Source organism: Pipistrellus hanaki (genome assembly GCF_964339955.1).
Source record: "Pipistrellus hanaki genome assembly, chromosome: 7".
In the NCBI taxonomy this organism is placed as follows: domain Eukaryota; kingdom Metazoa; phylum Chordata; class Mammalia; order Chiroptera; family Vespertilionidae; genus Pipistrellus; species Pipistrellus hanaki.
This window is the reverse complement of record NC_140509.1, coordinates 19278190-19294501: the sequence shown is the minus strand read 5'-3', so window position 1 is coordinate 19294501 and position 16312 is coordinate 19278190. Positions and strand designations below refer to the sequence as shown.

Genomic DNA, 16312 nt, shown 5'->3' with positions numbered 1-16312 from the left:
ATATGGAGAAAATTGCCATAGAAAAACCTCTGGACCCAGCCAATGCCAGTAACAATACTTGGAGATTAATACAAACTACAATATCCACTATTATTAAGTAAGGCTATGATATACAGAAGTAAAATAAACAAACAAAAACAGAGGATTTAAAAAAAAATACAAAGCAACAATAACAATACAGGAATAAGCATAACAATTTCACTAAAAGGCATAAAAATTCACAATAATCAACCTTCACACATACAATGCGAAAAGGATAGAGGGGAGAATGGATTTTTTTTTTTTTTTTTTTTAACTAGTTAATATAGTGCAGAGATTGGTATTTATACACTTGGATCAGGGGTTGGAACTTAGGTCTATAAGTATAGTGAGAGCTTTAGCAGGGGGTATAGAGAGAGAATAGAGGAAAAACTAAAGCCGGAAAGGGATAGGATAAACTGTAGACTAAAGGGTAAAGTTTAGTAAGAGAGTGATAGTGTAAAGGTTGAGTTGAGATAGGGTTGAATGATGCTATAGTAGAGATTAAAATAGAATGAAGGTTACTCCCAATGTAAAATAAAGAAAAAATAAAATGGTACTAGAGAGAGAAAAAAAAGAAAAGAAAGAAAGAAAAAAAAATAAATAAAATTTTTTTTTAAAAAAAATTGCAAAATAGCAGTAGTAATAGTGATAGAGATTGAAAAATGTAGTAATTGAAAAGGTAAAATCAAGTAAGGAAAAAAGAAAAAAAATTGTTTCTTAAGTAAAAGATATGAAAAATGAAAATTAAATAAGAGATGTAAAAAATGAAAATAAAATAAAGTATAGCAAAATTAGCAGAAAAATGACCAGTACTGGTCAATCACTTCCTCAGTTAATGTATTTGGCACTTCTGATTCTCGGACCAGACAGTCTTGCAGTTCCCAGCTTTCCACTGCACCTCAGTTTTGTAAGGTAATCCTTAATTTTTAGTAGACTATATCTTAGATATTTGTGTCCATTTATTTTTGATTAATTAAAAGACAAAAGAAAAGAAAGGAAAAAAAAAAAAAAAAGAAGGGCAGTTTGTAATTCAGCTCTTAGGTGTCAGTGTTTCCGGTTTGACCTCCCAGTCTTTTTGGTTGCTCCGGCCTTCTTTCTCTATGGCTCTAGCTGGCAGGGTGCCAGCTGGCTCCCAGACTATCTCTTCTGGCTCCGATCCCTTGTTTCCAGGGAGGCACTCTCTCCCTGCCAATTCCCCGGATATGCCCAACTAGGCTGTCCTTCCCTAGTATTCCGAAGCTAGGGGGTGAAGGGGATCAGGCGCCGAGGTGTCCAGATGTTCCGCCCTTGGCGGGACAGCCGCGATTCTTAACACTCTGTCCCGTGTCCCCTGGCTTTTAAAAAAAAAATAAAAAAAAAAATTCCCCGCTTCTGGGGAAGCTTATGCCAAACCCAGCACTAGATGTCGCTGCAGCCTTCTTAGGGCTCAGCTTTGCGGGCGCTGCATGGAGGCAGGGCCGGAACTCCCCGGCTACTGTGGCTGCCGGCACCGCGGGACCGCGATCTCTCAGGCTTTCCCCGCAAATTCTGACCTTTCCGTGGGTGACCGAAGAACTCCTTTGAATCCACACGCCAGCGCCAACTCGGGCGTCTCAGCTACTGGATGGACCTCTCCGCTGTGGGCTTTCCAGGCCTCAGAGAAGCCACTCCTTTCTCACAGCGCCGCCGCCGCCGCTGCTTCTGCCGCCGCCGCAGCCGCCGCGGCCGCCGCTGTGGCTGTGTTGGCCACCGGCTGGAAATCCTGTCCAGCGGATCGCTGCCTAGCTTCCTTGAAACCTCTGCTGCCCCTCAGCTGCCAATCAACCCTCCCTGAGCGACTCAGATGTTACTTTTATCTGTTCTGGGACCAGAGTCAGAACAAGTCCGACTGTTCGGTCGCCATCTTCAAGCTCCGCCCCTACATTTATAAGGTTTTCAAGAATTTCCTAGAAAAGATTGATAAGACCTATGAGGATATGAAAAGGGATCAACTAGAATTAATAAGGGATCAACAAGAAATAAAGAATACATTGTCTGAAATAAAAAATATTATACAGAGTCCTAAAAACAGAATGGAAGATTGCAAGAATCAAGTCAAAGATTTGGAACATAAAGAGCCAGAAGACACTCCTCCGCAGAAGCAAGAGAATCCAGAAAATTGAAGATAATGTAAGAAACCTCTGGGACAACTTCAAGCGAACCAACATCAGAATTATGGGGGTCCCAGAAGATGAGAGAGAGCAAGATACTGAAAACATATTGGAAGAAATTGTGACAGGAAACTTCCCCCACCTGGTGAAAGAATTAGACTTACAAGTCCAGGAAGCGCACAGAACTCCAAACAAAAGGAATCCAAAGAGGACCACACCAAGACAAATCATAATTAAAATTCCAAGAGCAAAAGACAAAGAGAGAATATTAAAAGTAGCAAGAGCAAAGCAGGTAGTTACCTATAAAGGAGCACCTATACGATTGTCAGCTGATTTCTCAACAGAAACCATGCATGCCAGACGGGAATGGCAAGAAATATTCAAGGTGATGAATAGTAAGAACCTACAGCCAAAAATACTCTACCCAGCAAAGCTATCACTCAGAATCCAAGGCCAGATAAAGAGCTTCACTAATAAAAAAAAGCTAAAGGAGTTCATCACCACCAAACCAGAATTATATGAATTGCTGAAGGGGGTTCTTTCAGAAGAGAAAGTAAATAAAGATAAAAATTACGAACTACAAATACGTAACTATCAACAAGTGAATCTAAAAACCAAGGAAATTAAAAAAAATCTGATGAACAATATTAACTGTTGAATATAATAGAATCAGAGGTATAGAAGGGGAGTGAACTGAGGATTCTTGGGGAAAAGGGGAGAGGGGGATGTGGGAAGAGACTGAACATAAACTGTGCGCCTATGGATGAGGACAATGGGAGGGTGGGGAAAGGGCAGAGGGTGGGGTGGGAACCTGGTGGAGGAGAGCAATGGAGCGGGGGGGGGGGGTTTGGGGGGGAGGAACATTTGTAATAATATGAACAATAAAAATTTATTTTAAAAAAAGAAAAAAAAAAGAAAAGAAAGTCAGGTCTCTGTCACAGAACCACCATGCCAGCTTCAGACTGCTCACCTCCAGACATTGTGTTCTATGAGAAACATAACTCCACTGGCTTAAGCTAATTTCTAGTCTGCTTCTGTTTTTATGGCTGTTGTTATTATATGCAGACTGATTAAATTAGGAAATGGTGGTGAGAATGAAAAGGAGAAGTCAGAGACAAGAGATATCTCTATATATAAAAGCCCAGCAACTTGAATGGCGGAATGACCAAAACTACCAGAATTACCAGTGACTATGACCCACACTTTGGCAGCCAACCCGCCGATCCCCCCCCCCACTCCCAAAGCCACCCGGCCCCTGATCAGCTCCCAACATCTCAATCAGGGGCGGGGCTGGTTGGCCAACTGCCCATGGCCCCTACCCTATACCTGCCCAGCCCGATGGACTCCCATCAGGGTGGGCCGGCCACCCCCCACCCATGCACAAATTCGTGCACCAGACCACTAATTGTAGAATAAAATGAAAAGAAATTAAGAGCTAATTGAATATGGTATCTCCAAGGTCTTACATTAAGGGCAATGGAACTTTGCTATGATTGAGAGAAAGAGGGGAATGAGCATTAAATGTTTGTCTCCTGTGTGTCAGACACTATGCTGGTCTTTACATATGTTATCACAACTCATTGTTATCACAACTTTATGCAACAGGTAAACAAAAAGAAAAGAGAAGAAGGAAGATCAGGTGTACTATTAAAGAAAGATGAAAACAAAGTTGTACCAAGTAGAAGATGCTGAAGATTCAGCTGGATGAAGCCACACCCAATAGGCAGACAGGAATCTAGGAATGGAATCAGGAGAGAATGGTCTGGATGTAGAGCAATAGATATCCTGCAATGAGATAAGAATTTAGAGAAAGCAAACTACAGGACCACAAACAGGATCTTGAGAAACACCAACCTAGTAGACAGAAGTAGGAAAAAAGATACAAAGAATAGGTTTCCAGAGAAGTAGGAAAAATAATGGAATTTCTGATTTATTAGAATTCAAGAGAGGATTTTAAAAAGCAAGTGGTAAAGAGTAACATAAATGTAGATAAAAAAAGGCTAGACAATAGACCAGAGAGTTGGCAAACCACAGTCCATAGGTCAAAGCCAGCCTACTGCCTGTTTTCTGAAATAAAATTTAATTATAATACAGCCATACCCATTCATTTATATTTGTCTAGGCTGCTTTCACCCTAGAAGAGCAGAGTTGAATAGTTACAACAGAGCTGATATGGTCCACAAAACTTAAATTTCGTACTACCTGCTTCTTTACAGAAGTTTGCCAATTCCTGTCCTAGATTATGAGCTACCTTCTATATTTGCCTAAGCATTTATTAAGGTCTGGAAAATGGTGCAAACTCAAATAGCTGTTGAATTAAGAGATGATTAGATGTGGAAACAGTAATGTTCAATAAAAAATTTATGAAGAGTTCTAAGGAGCAGTCAGAAAGGAGGTGGTTACAAAAATAAAATAGAAAAATTAAATTTGGAGAAGTGGGGGTTACTTACCTTTGACAACAAGCTTAAAAGAAAATGAGTGATCATACAAAAACATTCTAATCTAAAGAGTAGAAAATTAAAGCAGCTCACTTGGATCATTTGTTCTCATATTGAAACCAACTGCAAAGTGAATGTGAAATGACAATATTTGGGAATGTCTATATGGGAAAGATGGCTAGAAATGGAAAATTGGATATTGAAAGGATCCTTGAGCAGGGGTAGGAAGGCTTCTTGAAGCTGAAGAGCACATATGGGCATGCTAACAGAACAAAAATAATATATATGAAGATGTGTCTTTTCATGCTATTCATACATGTAATTCCCCATAGATGGGTTATCTGCAAATCCGAGTTCAGTATATTGCAATGAGGACCCAAAACCCAAAAAGAACTTCAGATGAAGACAATAATTACCTATGCAGTATTTTTTGTTTTGTTAATTCTCACCTAGGGATATTTTTTCCATTGATTTTTGGAGAGAATGCAAGGGAGGGGGAGAGACAGAGAGACAGAAACATCCATGTGAAAGAGACACATGGATTGGTTGCCTCTCGCAGGCATCCAGACTGGAGCAGGGATAAAGCCAGCAATAGGTATGTGCCCTTGACCAGAATTGAAAACCCCACCCTTCAGTCCACGGACCATGCTCTAACCATTGAGTAAACCGGCTAGAACACCCACACACTATTTTAATTTTCTGGCTCAGAAAGAGAAAATGGCTAACTGCCAATTTCACCATCCTGTAAGTGTAACTGATACTTGATATAAAAAGACTTAGGCCTGGCAAGTACCAGGGATCCCTTTTCATTACTCTTAGCAATGATTAGTCAATTAAAAGATTTGTGTTTCCTTCCAGCTAGTGGATGGATTCTTTACCAGATAAGAGGAGTTAGAAGCCAAAGATAGAATGGCTAGAAGGCATGGAAGGCCTGACACCTGGATTCCAAGCATTTTTTCTCTCTCTGAGTCATCACAGGAGCAAGGGAGGAGAGAATGTGAGGATCAGAACAAGGATAGCAATAGACCTAACCCAGAATTTGAGTTCTCTTTATCTGTATTGGTATCTCATTTTAAGTGCCTTAGCACCATCTTTTTATCATTACTAAACCAGAGAAAAAAATTTAAAAAGATCCTACTGGTAGTACGCCAAAGGAGGAACTTACCAGTGTTGCTGGTACTTGCACAGACAAGAAAAAATTACAGAAAAGAATTCTGAGAAGTAGTAGAATTAAATGTACAACCATGAACCTCAACTCTACCCTTAATGCTGCCACCACCCAACCATGCTTCCCCAGTCCACTCACCTCCCACCATATTTCATCAGTGCTGAGACATTTTCCCCCACATTTTTACATCTCCGAATTTAGCATGTGGTTTTTAACTGATGGTGAATTACAATTATAACTGTATAATTATTTCTTTCTTAGTATAGATAAAATAATGTGATATATTTACTTTTTATATTTACTTAGTCAATAGATTAGAGCATTTTACAACCCTCCTCTCTCCTGAAACCTCCAACATCTCCCCAACCTCATTCTTCTTACTCTATACCTACATTAGGAACACAACCAGCAAAACCCCTCAAACATATCTACCCACCTACCAGCAACTGTACCCATACACTCCGCCTTCCTGTTACCGCAGATCAAGGCTTCAAAGAGCAATCCCGGGACATCTAGAGGTTCCCAAGACCCTTTGATGGGGGAGGAAGGTCTGTGAGGTCAAAACTATTTTCATAATGATACTAAAACATTATTTGCTTTTTTACGCATTTTCTCAAAAATGCACAGTGGAGCCCTGACCGGTTTGGCTCAGTGGATAGAGCATCAGCCTATGGACTGAAGGGTCCCAGGTTCAATTCCAGTCAAGGGCATGTACCTTGGTTCTGGGAACATCCCCAGTATGTGCAGGAGGCAGCTGATGGATGTTTCTCTCTCGATGTTTCTAACTCTCTATCCCTCTCCCTTCCTTTTTGTAAAAAATCAATAAAATATATTTTAAAAAATGCACAGTGGAATTTTCCAAAGGTTATGTGATCACTGACATCGCAGTAGGTTCATTACAGAAGCAGATGAAAATAGAGCTGTCTTCTATTAATAAAATCAGATATTAAAGAGACTTACAAAATAGTTTATAAAACAGTGCTACTCTTTTCACTGAATTTTTTTGTTTGGGAAAATATAGTCATTTTTCAGAAAATCGTGTTATTTACATTAAAATGAAATGAGTTTATTATTGTTTTTAAAACATTAATAAATATTTTAAATGTCAGATATAATTTCTTTCTTTTTTAAAAAAATGTATTTTATTGATTTTCTACAGAGAGGAAGGGAGAGAGATAGAGAGCCAGAAACGTGGATGAGAGAGAAACATCGACCAGCTGCCTCTTGCACACACCCCACCGGGGATGCGCTCGCAACCAAGGCACATGCCCCTACTGGAATCGAACCCGGGACCCCTCAGTCCGCAGACCGACGCTCCACCACCGAGCCAAACCGGCTTCGGCTAAATGTCAGATATAATTTCTAACATGGTATATTTAATAGATATAAACCACATAAAAACCCTTTCAGTTTGAATAATTTTTAAAAGTGTAACGGTGTCCTTTTTAAAACCAGTTCCTCCACCTGTGCACTGAGCCCCACCCTCTCTCACATACCCCACAAATCCCCCTCTCTCACATATAGTCTGTTTTTCCCTCTCCACAGAATCACTCCCATTCACATACAAACATGCTATTTTATATATTTGTATATATATTGTTGATTTTTTACAGAGAGGAAGAAAGAGGCATAGAGAGTTAGAAACATCGATGAGAGAGAAACATCGATCAGCTGTTTCTTGTACATCCCCTACAAGGGACGTGCCCGCAACCAAGGTACATGCCATTGACCAGAATCGAACCCGGGACTTTTCAGTCTGCAGGCCAACGCTCTATTTACTGAGCCAAACCGGTTTTGGCCAAACATGCTATTTTAAAAACAGAACTCTTAACTCCTCTTCCACCAGCTACTACCGCATTTATTTTGTCCTGTGTATCAAGCTTCCTCAAAATATTTGTCTATCCTTCCATTCTCGAATTCCTCTCTTCCCCCTTCCCTCTTTAATCCACTCCCATCAGGTTTTCCCACCCTCCTATTCAACTGAAACTTTTTATGAAAGTCCTAGATGTCCCCTACATTGCTTCATTCCCCAGTGGACAAAATGAATTATTCTGTCTTCATATACAGGTGAGTTTCACTTGCGACATGCACAAATTTCAGTTACTGCTGTTTAAGTTGCCCAGTCTCTCAACAACATGGTTCACATTTCAGTCACCACGGTTTATTAGCTGTGAGTAACTGCAACAAGTGCAAACTCACTGTCGGGTTGTCAGCCTACTAAATCACTACAGAAATAACAGGTGCACATCACGATCAGTGGCCATCACATCACTTCTTTCAGAGTCTGTTGGTAATTGGTCACTGGGCACCTGTTTTTCAGTTCACACTTTGCAATTGTGCAGCTAAGTTGCCTCCTTGTCTCTCGGTGATAAATCCCATGACGTTTTACAAAACAGAACTGATCAACAAAGATGAAAATGCAGCAATGAAATAAAACATGATAATGCTAGAAGTATTATGTACTTAAATTATTACCTATAATAATAAAAATATGCAAATCAACTGAACAGCAGAACAACTGTCGGACGACCACGCTAGGACACACACCAGCACCAGGCCAGCCAAGGTGGGTGCAATGTGATTGGTCACAGGGCCCTGCCATCGCTCTGCAGAGAGAGGCCTAGGCCATCCAGCTGGCAGCTCTGTGGCAGATGGGCAGGACTGGCCAGCAATCACCCCACAGAGGGAGGCCCAGGCCAGCAAAGCGATCGTACCCCATGCCTGTCACCTACAGAGGGAGGTAACCAGTGGTGGGGGAGGGGGGGTGTCACACAGATCAGATGGCAAGCAGTGGCAGCAGTGGGGGTGGGATCAACTGCTGGCAGCTGGAGCAAGGAAAGCCACAGTAGGCCCTGATCCCCACCAGGCCTAGGGATCTTACCCAAGGGGTCCCAGATTGTGAGAGGGCACAGGCCAGAGTGAGGGACACCCCCTCCCAGGCATGAATTTCATGCACCAGGCCTCTAGTCTATAAGAATAAAAGCATAATATACTAATTAGACCAGATAGCCAGATGACCTTCTGGACAAAGCTGGGTCTTTGAGGGCTGAGGCAAGCACAAATTTTGTGCATTGGGCTTCTAGTCTGTATATATAAAAGCCTAAGCTACCAGATGACCAGCCAGTAGCTATAATGCACACTGACCACCAGAAGTGCTACTCAGCTGAAAGGAGCCAGACAAAGGGCTGACAGCTGGCTAGCGCAGCTGCTGCGTGAGCCTCTCCCATGGACACTCTCCTGCGCACCCGAGGAAGCTGTGGCAGGCACAGTGGAGCCAGGATAAGCATGAGCAGCACAGGGCCAACCAGGGCTTGGGCCCCTCCCTGGCCTCCTGATGCTTTGCATGCTGCTTCACGCACTACTTCGTGCATGTGGGATTGACACAGACTGTGCGCTGGAACCTGAAAAGGTGGCGGGTAGGGCTGGCTATGGCGGCATGGAGGTCCACTGATCCCCGCAGGCCAGGCCAAGGGACCCCACCGGTGCACAAATCCATGCATTGGGCCTCTAGTGAGGTATAATAGAGTTATGGAGAAAACAGCTCACTGGGGCTGCTAACACTGTGCAGCCCGAGGAACTAAGTGAAGGCCAACTTATTGACATAAGCAAGGAAAGTAATTGCAATGAAAAGGATGGACATATCCCAGATACCGCAAAAAGATTCACATTAAAATAACTTTTGGAGATATTTCACTGTCAGAAAAGAGACTCTAGGAGATACTTCACAGCATTGAAAGCAAAAATAATAAAATGTTGGAATCTAATCCAAATTTCAAAAGCAATGTGACAATCTGCCAAAGCACAGCAAAGATGTTCGCACTGTATCATAAATTATACGATGAGAAAAAGGCAAGCACTGTTCAAACTAATCTTGATAAGTTTTTTTACAAAGAAATGGAATACTTTAATTCTCAATGTTGCCAATGTTTTAGATTATAATGTACTAAATAAAAAGTAGTTTTACTATTTTTTTTATTTCCCTATATTTATAACCATCAGATTTTTCGTGTTTATACAATAATTTTGAAAGGTCACAGGACAATAGTAAATTTCCCACTGCTTATTAAGATTGTTTGCACAGTCGTTTTTATAATCCCCCACTGGTGTGCAAAGGAAAGTCTATACTTTCCTTATTTGGTTTCCAGAATACCACACCCACTTGGTTTTCTTCCTGCCTCACCAATTGTCCTACTGTTTCCTCTTCTCAACTCTGAGTGTTGGAGGACCTCAGGGACAGTCCTTGAAACTCTTCTTTATCTACATTGAGTCCCTTAGAGAGATTTCACTAAGTCCTGTGGCTTAAAATGTTATCTATATGACAACACTTCCACATTTACATCTCTAGTCTAGAACTCTTTCCTGAACTCCTGATTTATACATCCACAGCCTATTTGGATATCTAATAACTATGGTAAACCTAGTATATCCAAAACTGAAATACTCCCCTCTCCAAAAAACCCTCTTCTATCCCAAATGAACATCTTCCTCATCTCAGATGATGACAACTCTTTCCTTCCAGTTGTTCAGGTCCAAAACTTTACAGTCATCTTAACTACTCTCTCTCTCTTATATCCCCTATGCAATCTACCTTCAAAATACATCCAAAATCAGACCATTTCTCCCGCCTTCATTGATATGGCCCTGGTCCATGCACCATCATCACTTGCCTGGATAATGGCAACATTCTCCTAACTGATGTCTCTCCTAACCTGTTCAGAACACAATAGCTCTTTAAGACATGTATCAAATCTTGCCATTTCTTCTATTCAGAACCCCACAATTGTTCTCCATTTCACTCAAAGAAAAGCCAGCATCTTTCCAAAGACCTAGTAGGTCCTACATGATCTAGCCCCTTGTTTATTTTCTAACTCCACTTTCAACTCCTCTCCTCTCACGTGTTTCATTCCAGCCACTTCCACTGGCCTACTTCTTGCCAGTGTTTCTTGCATAGTCTAAGCATGCTGCTATCTAGGGCCTTAGCACTCACCATTCCCTCTTCCCAGAACGCTCTTCCTCCAGATATCCACACGGCTAACTCCTTTACCTTCAAGTGACCTTCCCAAGGTGTTACCTTCCCCGATCCATTGCAATCCAACCCCCCTCCAGAAACCCTTATCACCCTAATTTTGCCCCACTTTTCCATAGTATGCATCACCTAATATACTGTATAATTTACTTGTGCTGTTTATTGACTATCTCCCACCCACAGCTTAGAATGCCAGCTCCATGAAGGAACGACTTCTTTTCTGGTTACTATGATAAAAAGGGCCTAGTGATAGTATTTGACCCATATGAGGCATTCAATAGTTATTTGCTAAGTAGATAAAGTTGGAAATATTCTAAGTAACTACTTATTATTTTGGACCCAGAAAACCTGTGTATGACTATTAACTCCTACATGGTGAAGGAAATCTGAAAATCTAAAATGGGATTACCCATTCAATTTATCAAGAACTATTTCTTCAATATCTCACACGTGCCAGAGCCAAAATGCTCCCTAGATAATCAAACATACTTTTCCAACTCTGGTGCAGGAGCTTCTCGCTTCTGAATGTGGTTCTGAATCGACAAGAGTGCCTCTGGTGAGTACTGGGCAGCATTGCTTTCCATATATTTCAAGACATAGTCGTCTGTATCCAGGATGGTGAACTGGTGGCCAAACACTAGGGAGAAGGCAGAGATACACTTCCCTTGGTTATGCTTTTATCATGCAATCAGGAGTAAAATAATACTGATCCTCAAATGACAAATTCACAGACATGCACATGCATGCATAGTGAACTTCCAAAGCTCTCTCAACTTATATGCAGTCATTTGTTCAGTGTTAGGAAGCTCAGGATCTATATTTATAGCCCTCAAAATGCAACCAATTTACAGTTTAATTGAGAAGAAAGGAGATTAAGACATTGGACCACATATGTAAGGATATTAGCTTTGTCTCTGCTAGAATGCAGCCTACTTGTCTCTTACAAGGGTTATTTAATTCACTTGGCTAGTCGGAAAGGCTAACCTGGGTTTAGACTTACCGTCAATCTCAGCGCCAATGAAGAAGTCACTAGGGCTATAGTAGATGGGGTTTCCCACCGTAGAGTGTGGTTTGGTAACTTTTGTTCTGCCAAGGTACTTGCCCCCAATGATACCAGAATTGCGAACTGGAGGCTCAAAGATACTGATCATGTCAGTGGCTAGAAAATAAGAGATTACAAATCGACGGCCTTTGTCTTCTGGATAGGGGGATTTCTAGAAAAGTGAGGGAGAAAAATATATTATTAAGGTACATGAACTACCTAGATGCCCCCAAATAAAATAGGTACAGGGATTAGGTTTATTATGTACATCTACTATAATACATAAAGTATAATATAAATGAATAGTATAGGAGGGACTCTGGTGGCTAGGAAAGGACACCCCAACTCAACTGCAGTTGATTGTTGCCTCATGGCAATGTAGGCCCAACATTGCTAGATCTTGCATGAGAAAATATGATAGAAATCTAGAGTACTGTATCAAGCCCTGGTCTGAAAACACTGACCTCAATTCTTTCAAACACTATACAGACCAACAAAGAACATAGGTCGCCACATTCGTCCATAAGGTGCCAGTTTGACATTAGGTTCAACTTTGTGGGCATTATGATGAGTTTAGTTCTTTTTTTTTTTTTTTTAAATCAATCTTTATTGTTCATATTATTACAAAGGTTCCTCATTTCTTCCTCCCTCCACCAGGTTCCCACCCCACCCTCCACCCCCTTCCCCTCCCCCATTGTCCTCATTCATAGGTGCACAGTTTATGTTCAGTCTCTTCCTCCCTCCCTTTCCCCGATAGTAAATCCCTTTTCAGATAGTAAATCAGTTACTTAGCATTTTCTCATATCAATAATACCTCCACATGCCCAAAGATACACTTCACACAAAAGACATTTCCAAATAGGTCAACCAACCCCATCCAGGCCCCGCACAAGGCACTCACAGATCAACACCCCAGTGCTATACTAACTCAACATATCCAGATCTAAGCCTTCATCACTTGATTCAGCAGACCCTCAAGTTCCCGCAAAAGTTTCCAGCCATGTCTGAGAGGCAGCCTTGGGGCGGGGGTAGGCGAGGAGCGAGCTGTTCCGGGCCTGGCTGCTCCGGGCCTGGCCTCTGTTGCTCTGGTCCATTCCACAACCAGCTGCTCCAGATCTGGCCACTGCCGCTCCTGACCTGATTGCTCCGGGCTTGGCTGCTGCTGCTCTAGGACTGGCCACACCCAACCTGGCTGCTCTGGGCCCGGCAGCTCCGGGCCCAGCTGCTCTGGGCCCGGCCGCTCCGGGCCCGACCGCTCGGGGCCTGGCCGCTCCCAGCCTGGCAGCCGCTGCTCTGGGCCTGGCCGCACCCAACCCGGCTGCTCTGGGCCCGGCTGCTCCGGGCCGGCCGCTCCGGGCCTGGCCGCTCCCAGCCTGGCAGCTGCTGCTCCGGGCCTGGCCGCACCTGACCCGGCTCCCAGCCTGGATGCTCCGGGCTTGGCTACTGCTATTCTGGGCCTGGCTGCTCCCGACCCGGCTGCTCTGGGCCCGCTTCTCCGGGCCCGACCACTCCGGGTCTGGGTGTTCCTGGACTGGCCACCCTGGGCTTGGCCGCCTCTGCCTCAGGCCTGGCTGCCACTGCCTCAGGTCTGGCTGCTCCAGGCCTGGCTGTTGCTGCTCTGGTTCTGGCTGCTCCTGCTCTGGGGCCTGGGTGTTGCTGCTCCAGGCCCGGCTGCCACTGCCTTGTGCCTGGCCACTCTAGGCCTGGCCACCGCCGTTCCAACATTCTGTCCTTTTTTTTTTTTTTAATTTTAAAAACGCATTAATGTAGCAATGTTGGCTGCTGAGTTGAATTCTGACTTAGTCTTTGATTTTTCAAGATCTTCTTTGTGTTCTTTCTTAAGTAATTTTACTATCTTTTGTTCTCCCTTGATTTCTTCACATTGAGAACTTCTTCGGTTTCTTCCTCCTTGTCCTAGAAGCTCAGCAGGTTGGCCTGTGGCACCCTTTTGTTCTCTGTGGGCTCCTGCACTGCTTCAGCCTGCTGCCAGGGTCGGCACCGCCGCCCAGGAAGCAGCCCCCCACCTCGGCTCCATTGCCCACGCTCAGCGGTCGAAGGCTGGTTCCTTGCTGGCGCCTGGCTGGCCAGTGTCCGGCAGGGGCTCCTGCTCCTCGTCGCGTTCCTCCAGTCTGGAGCTTTTTTTCTCCTTCCTGCTAGGGGAGTCTAGCATCAGAGTCAACAGACTGTCCTCTGCACGCAGTGCGCGACTCCGGGGGCTCCGCTTTTTGCCACTCCCCCAGGACTCCACCTCACAGCCCCATCTCCCTCTGCTTGAGCCTGGGTCCCCAGGGATTGGCCTAGAGCTGGAGTTCAGGGCAGTTGGGAGTGGGGCTCAGCACCGCCGGAAATTTTGTTTCTTCCCACCAGGGCAATACAGCATCAGAGTCAACATTCTGTCCTCTGCGGGCAATGTGCGCGTGCACGACTCCGGGGCTCCACTTTTCGCCGCTCCCCTGGGATTCCGCCACACAGCCCGTCTCCCCCTGCCTCAGCCGGCCGGGGCTCCTGTTTCCTTCCCTCCAGTGCAATCCCGCATCAGAGTCAACATTCCTTCCCTTGTGAGCAATGTGCGCGACTTCGGGGGCTTGGCCTTTTGCCGCTCTCCCAGGACCCCACCTCACAGCCCCGTCTCCCTCTGCTTGAGCTTGGGTCCCCAGGGATTGGCCCAGAACTGGGGTTCGGGGCGGTCAGGAGTGGGGCTCAGCACCGCCGGAGGCTTTGTTTCTTCCCGCTAGGGCAATCCAGCATCAGAGTCAACATTCCGTCCTCTGCGAGCAATGTGCGCGACTCCGGGGGCCCTGCTTTTCGCCTCACAGCCCCGTCTCCCCCTGCCCGAGCCTGGGTCCCCAGGGTCTGGCCCATAACTGGGGCTCAGTGCTTCCGGTTCGGGGGTTCAGCCCAGGCTGGGGGTTTTATTTCCTTCCTGCTAGGGAACCCAGGCAAGCACCCAGCCTTCTCCTCCTCTCCGGCTGCAACCTCTCCAGGCGCACGCGTGCGCGCGGGCGCGCAGCATGTCTCCGTACCTTAGGCTTTTTTCAGCTCCTCTGATTTTTCTTCTGGTTTTCTCTTTCCTTCTTGTTGTAGAATTTTCAGTCAGTCGACTACCTGTAGCTCTGGGCAGTGTCCACTCTACATTTTAGTTGTATTCCATTGAAATTGTTGTGTGCTGCTGCGGTTAGGTGTCTACCTGAGCAGCCATCTTGGATCCTCTCAGCAAGTTTAGTTCTTTAAATAAATCCATTTATATACATAATTTTAAAAGAAAATTTAAGAAGTGAGGAGTCATAGAGTTGAAAGTGATTCTGAAAAACTATCATGTAGACAAGACTTTTCCTAATTCAACTCGCTGAGAGTGATCACATAACCTTTAAGCCACAAATTCCAGATGGAACAAGCTTAAAAACAGACATGCTTATTCTTGACTAAAATCTTCTCATATCACACCTTTCGCAGATATCTTCTCATTCAGACCATGGACTTCTATAATAATTTCTCATTTACCGCAGAAAGACATTGGGTTTCTTCTTAGTAAAATAATTTCCGCATTCCCTAATCTAACAGTTTCCAAACATTTTTGATTGGATACCCCTATAAAATTAAAAAACAACAACACATCCACAATCCTCCTAAGAAGAGAGTAATATGCAAATTGACCATACCTCCACTACAGCTACACCCACAAGCCACACCACACAAGCCATGCCCACCAGCCAATCAGGAGCAAATATGCAAATAAACCCAACTAAGATGACTGCGGACACAGAGAGCAGGAAGGAGGCTTGGGTTTCCCCGGAAAAGGAGGAAGCCTAGCTTTCCTCTGCCCTTGCCAGGGTAGGCCTCCACTCAATGCTACAAAGTTTCAATGACAGGAGATAAATAAATCCCAACAAAAATGGCAGCAGCCACAGAGCTGGAGAGAGCAGGAGGCTAGGGTTACCCCTGGTGATGGAGGAAGCCAAACTTCTGCAGCCCTGGCCAGCCTAGGCCTCCACTTCAGGCTACAAGGTTTCAATTATAGAAGGTAAATAAATCCCAACTGAAATGGCTGCTGCCATGGAATGAGCGGAAGGCTTGGCTCTGTTCCAGGCTACAAAGTTTCAGTTGTAGAAGATAAATAAATCCCAGATACCAGGACTTCGGCTTGGGTCGACGGGGGACGTGGCCAGCCTGCAAACCACCAAAGGCCCCTCGCCCAGGCTGCCCCACACCCCAAGGGAACCCCCATCCTGATTTGGGACACCCTTCAGGGCAAACCATGGCCCCCACCCATGCACCAGGCCTCTATCCTATCTAATAAAAGAGTAATATGCAACTCCATGTGGATACAAGATGGCCAATACGAGATGGCCAGCAGGGGAGGGCAGTTGTGTGTGATCAGGCCAGCAGGGGAGGGCAGTTGGGAGGCACCAGGCCTGCAAGGGAGGGCAGTTGGTGGCAATCAAGCCTGCAGGGGAGGGCAGTTAGGGTTGACCAGGCTGGCAGAGGAGG

The 16312-nt window shown here is 44.5% G+C and overlaps 1 protein-coding gene across 1 annotated transcript in view; it reads right to left on the bottom strand.

Annotated features, from left to right (window-relative positions):
- Positions 1-16312, bottom strand: part of EFHC1 (EF-hand domain containing 1) — a 76722-nt gene that overhangs the window by 13713 nt on the left and 46697 nt on the right. Inside the window, exons 8-9 of the mRNA XM_084889450.1 lie at positions 11783-11996; positions 11272-11419 (exon numbers count right to left, since the gene is read on the bottom strand). Coding sequence (XP_084745576.1) covers positions 11272-11419; positions 11783-11996 — 362 coding nt within the window. The remainder of the gene's footprint in view (positions 1-11271; positions 11420-11782; positions 11997-16312) is intronic.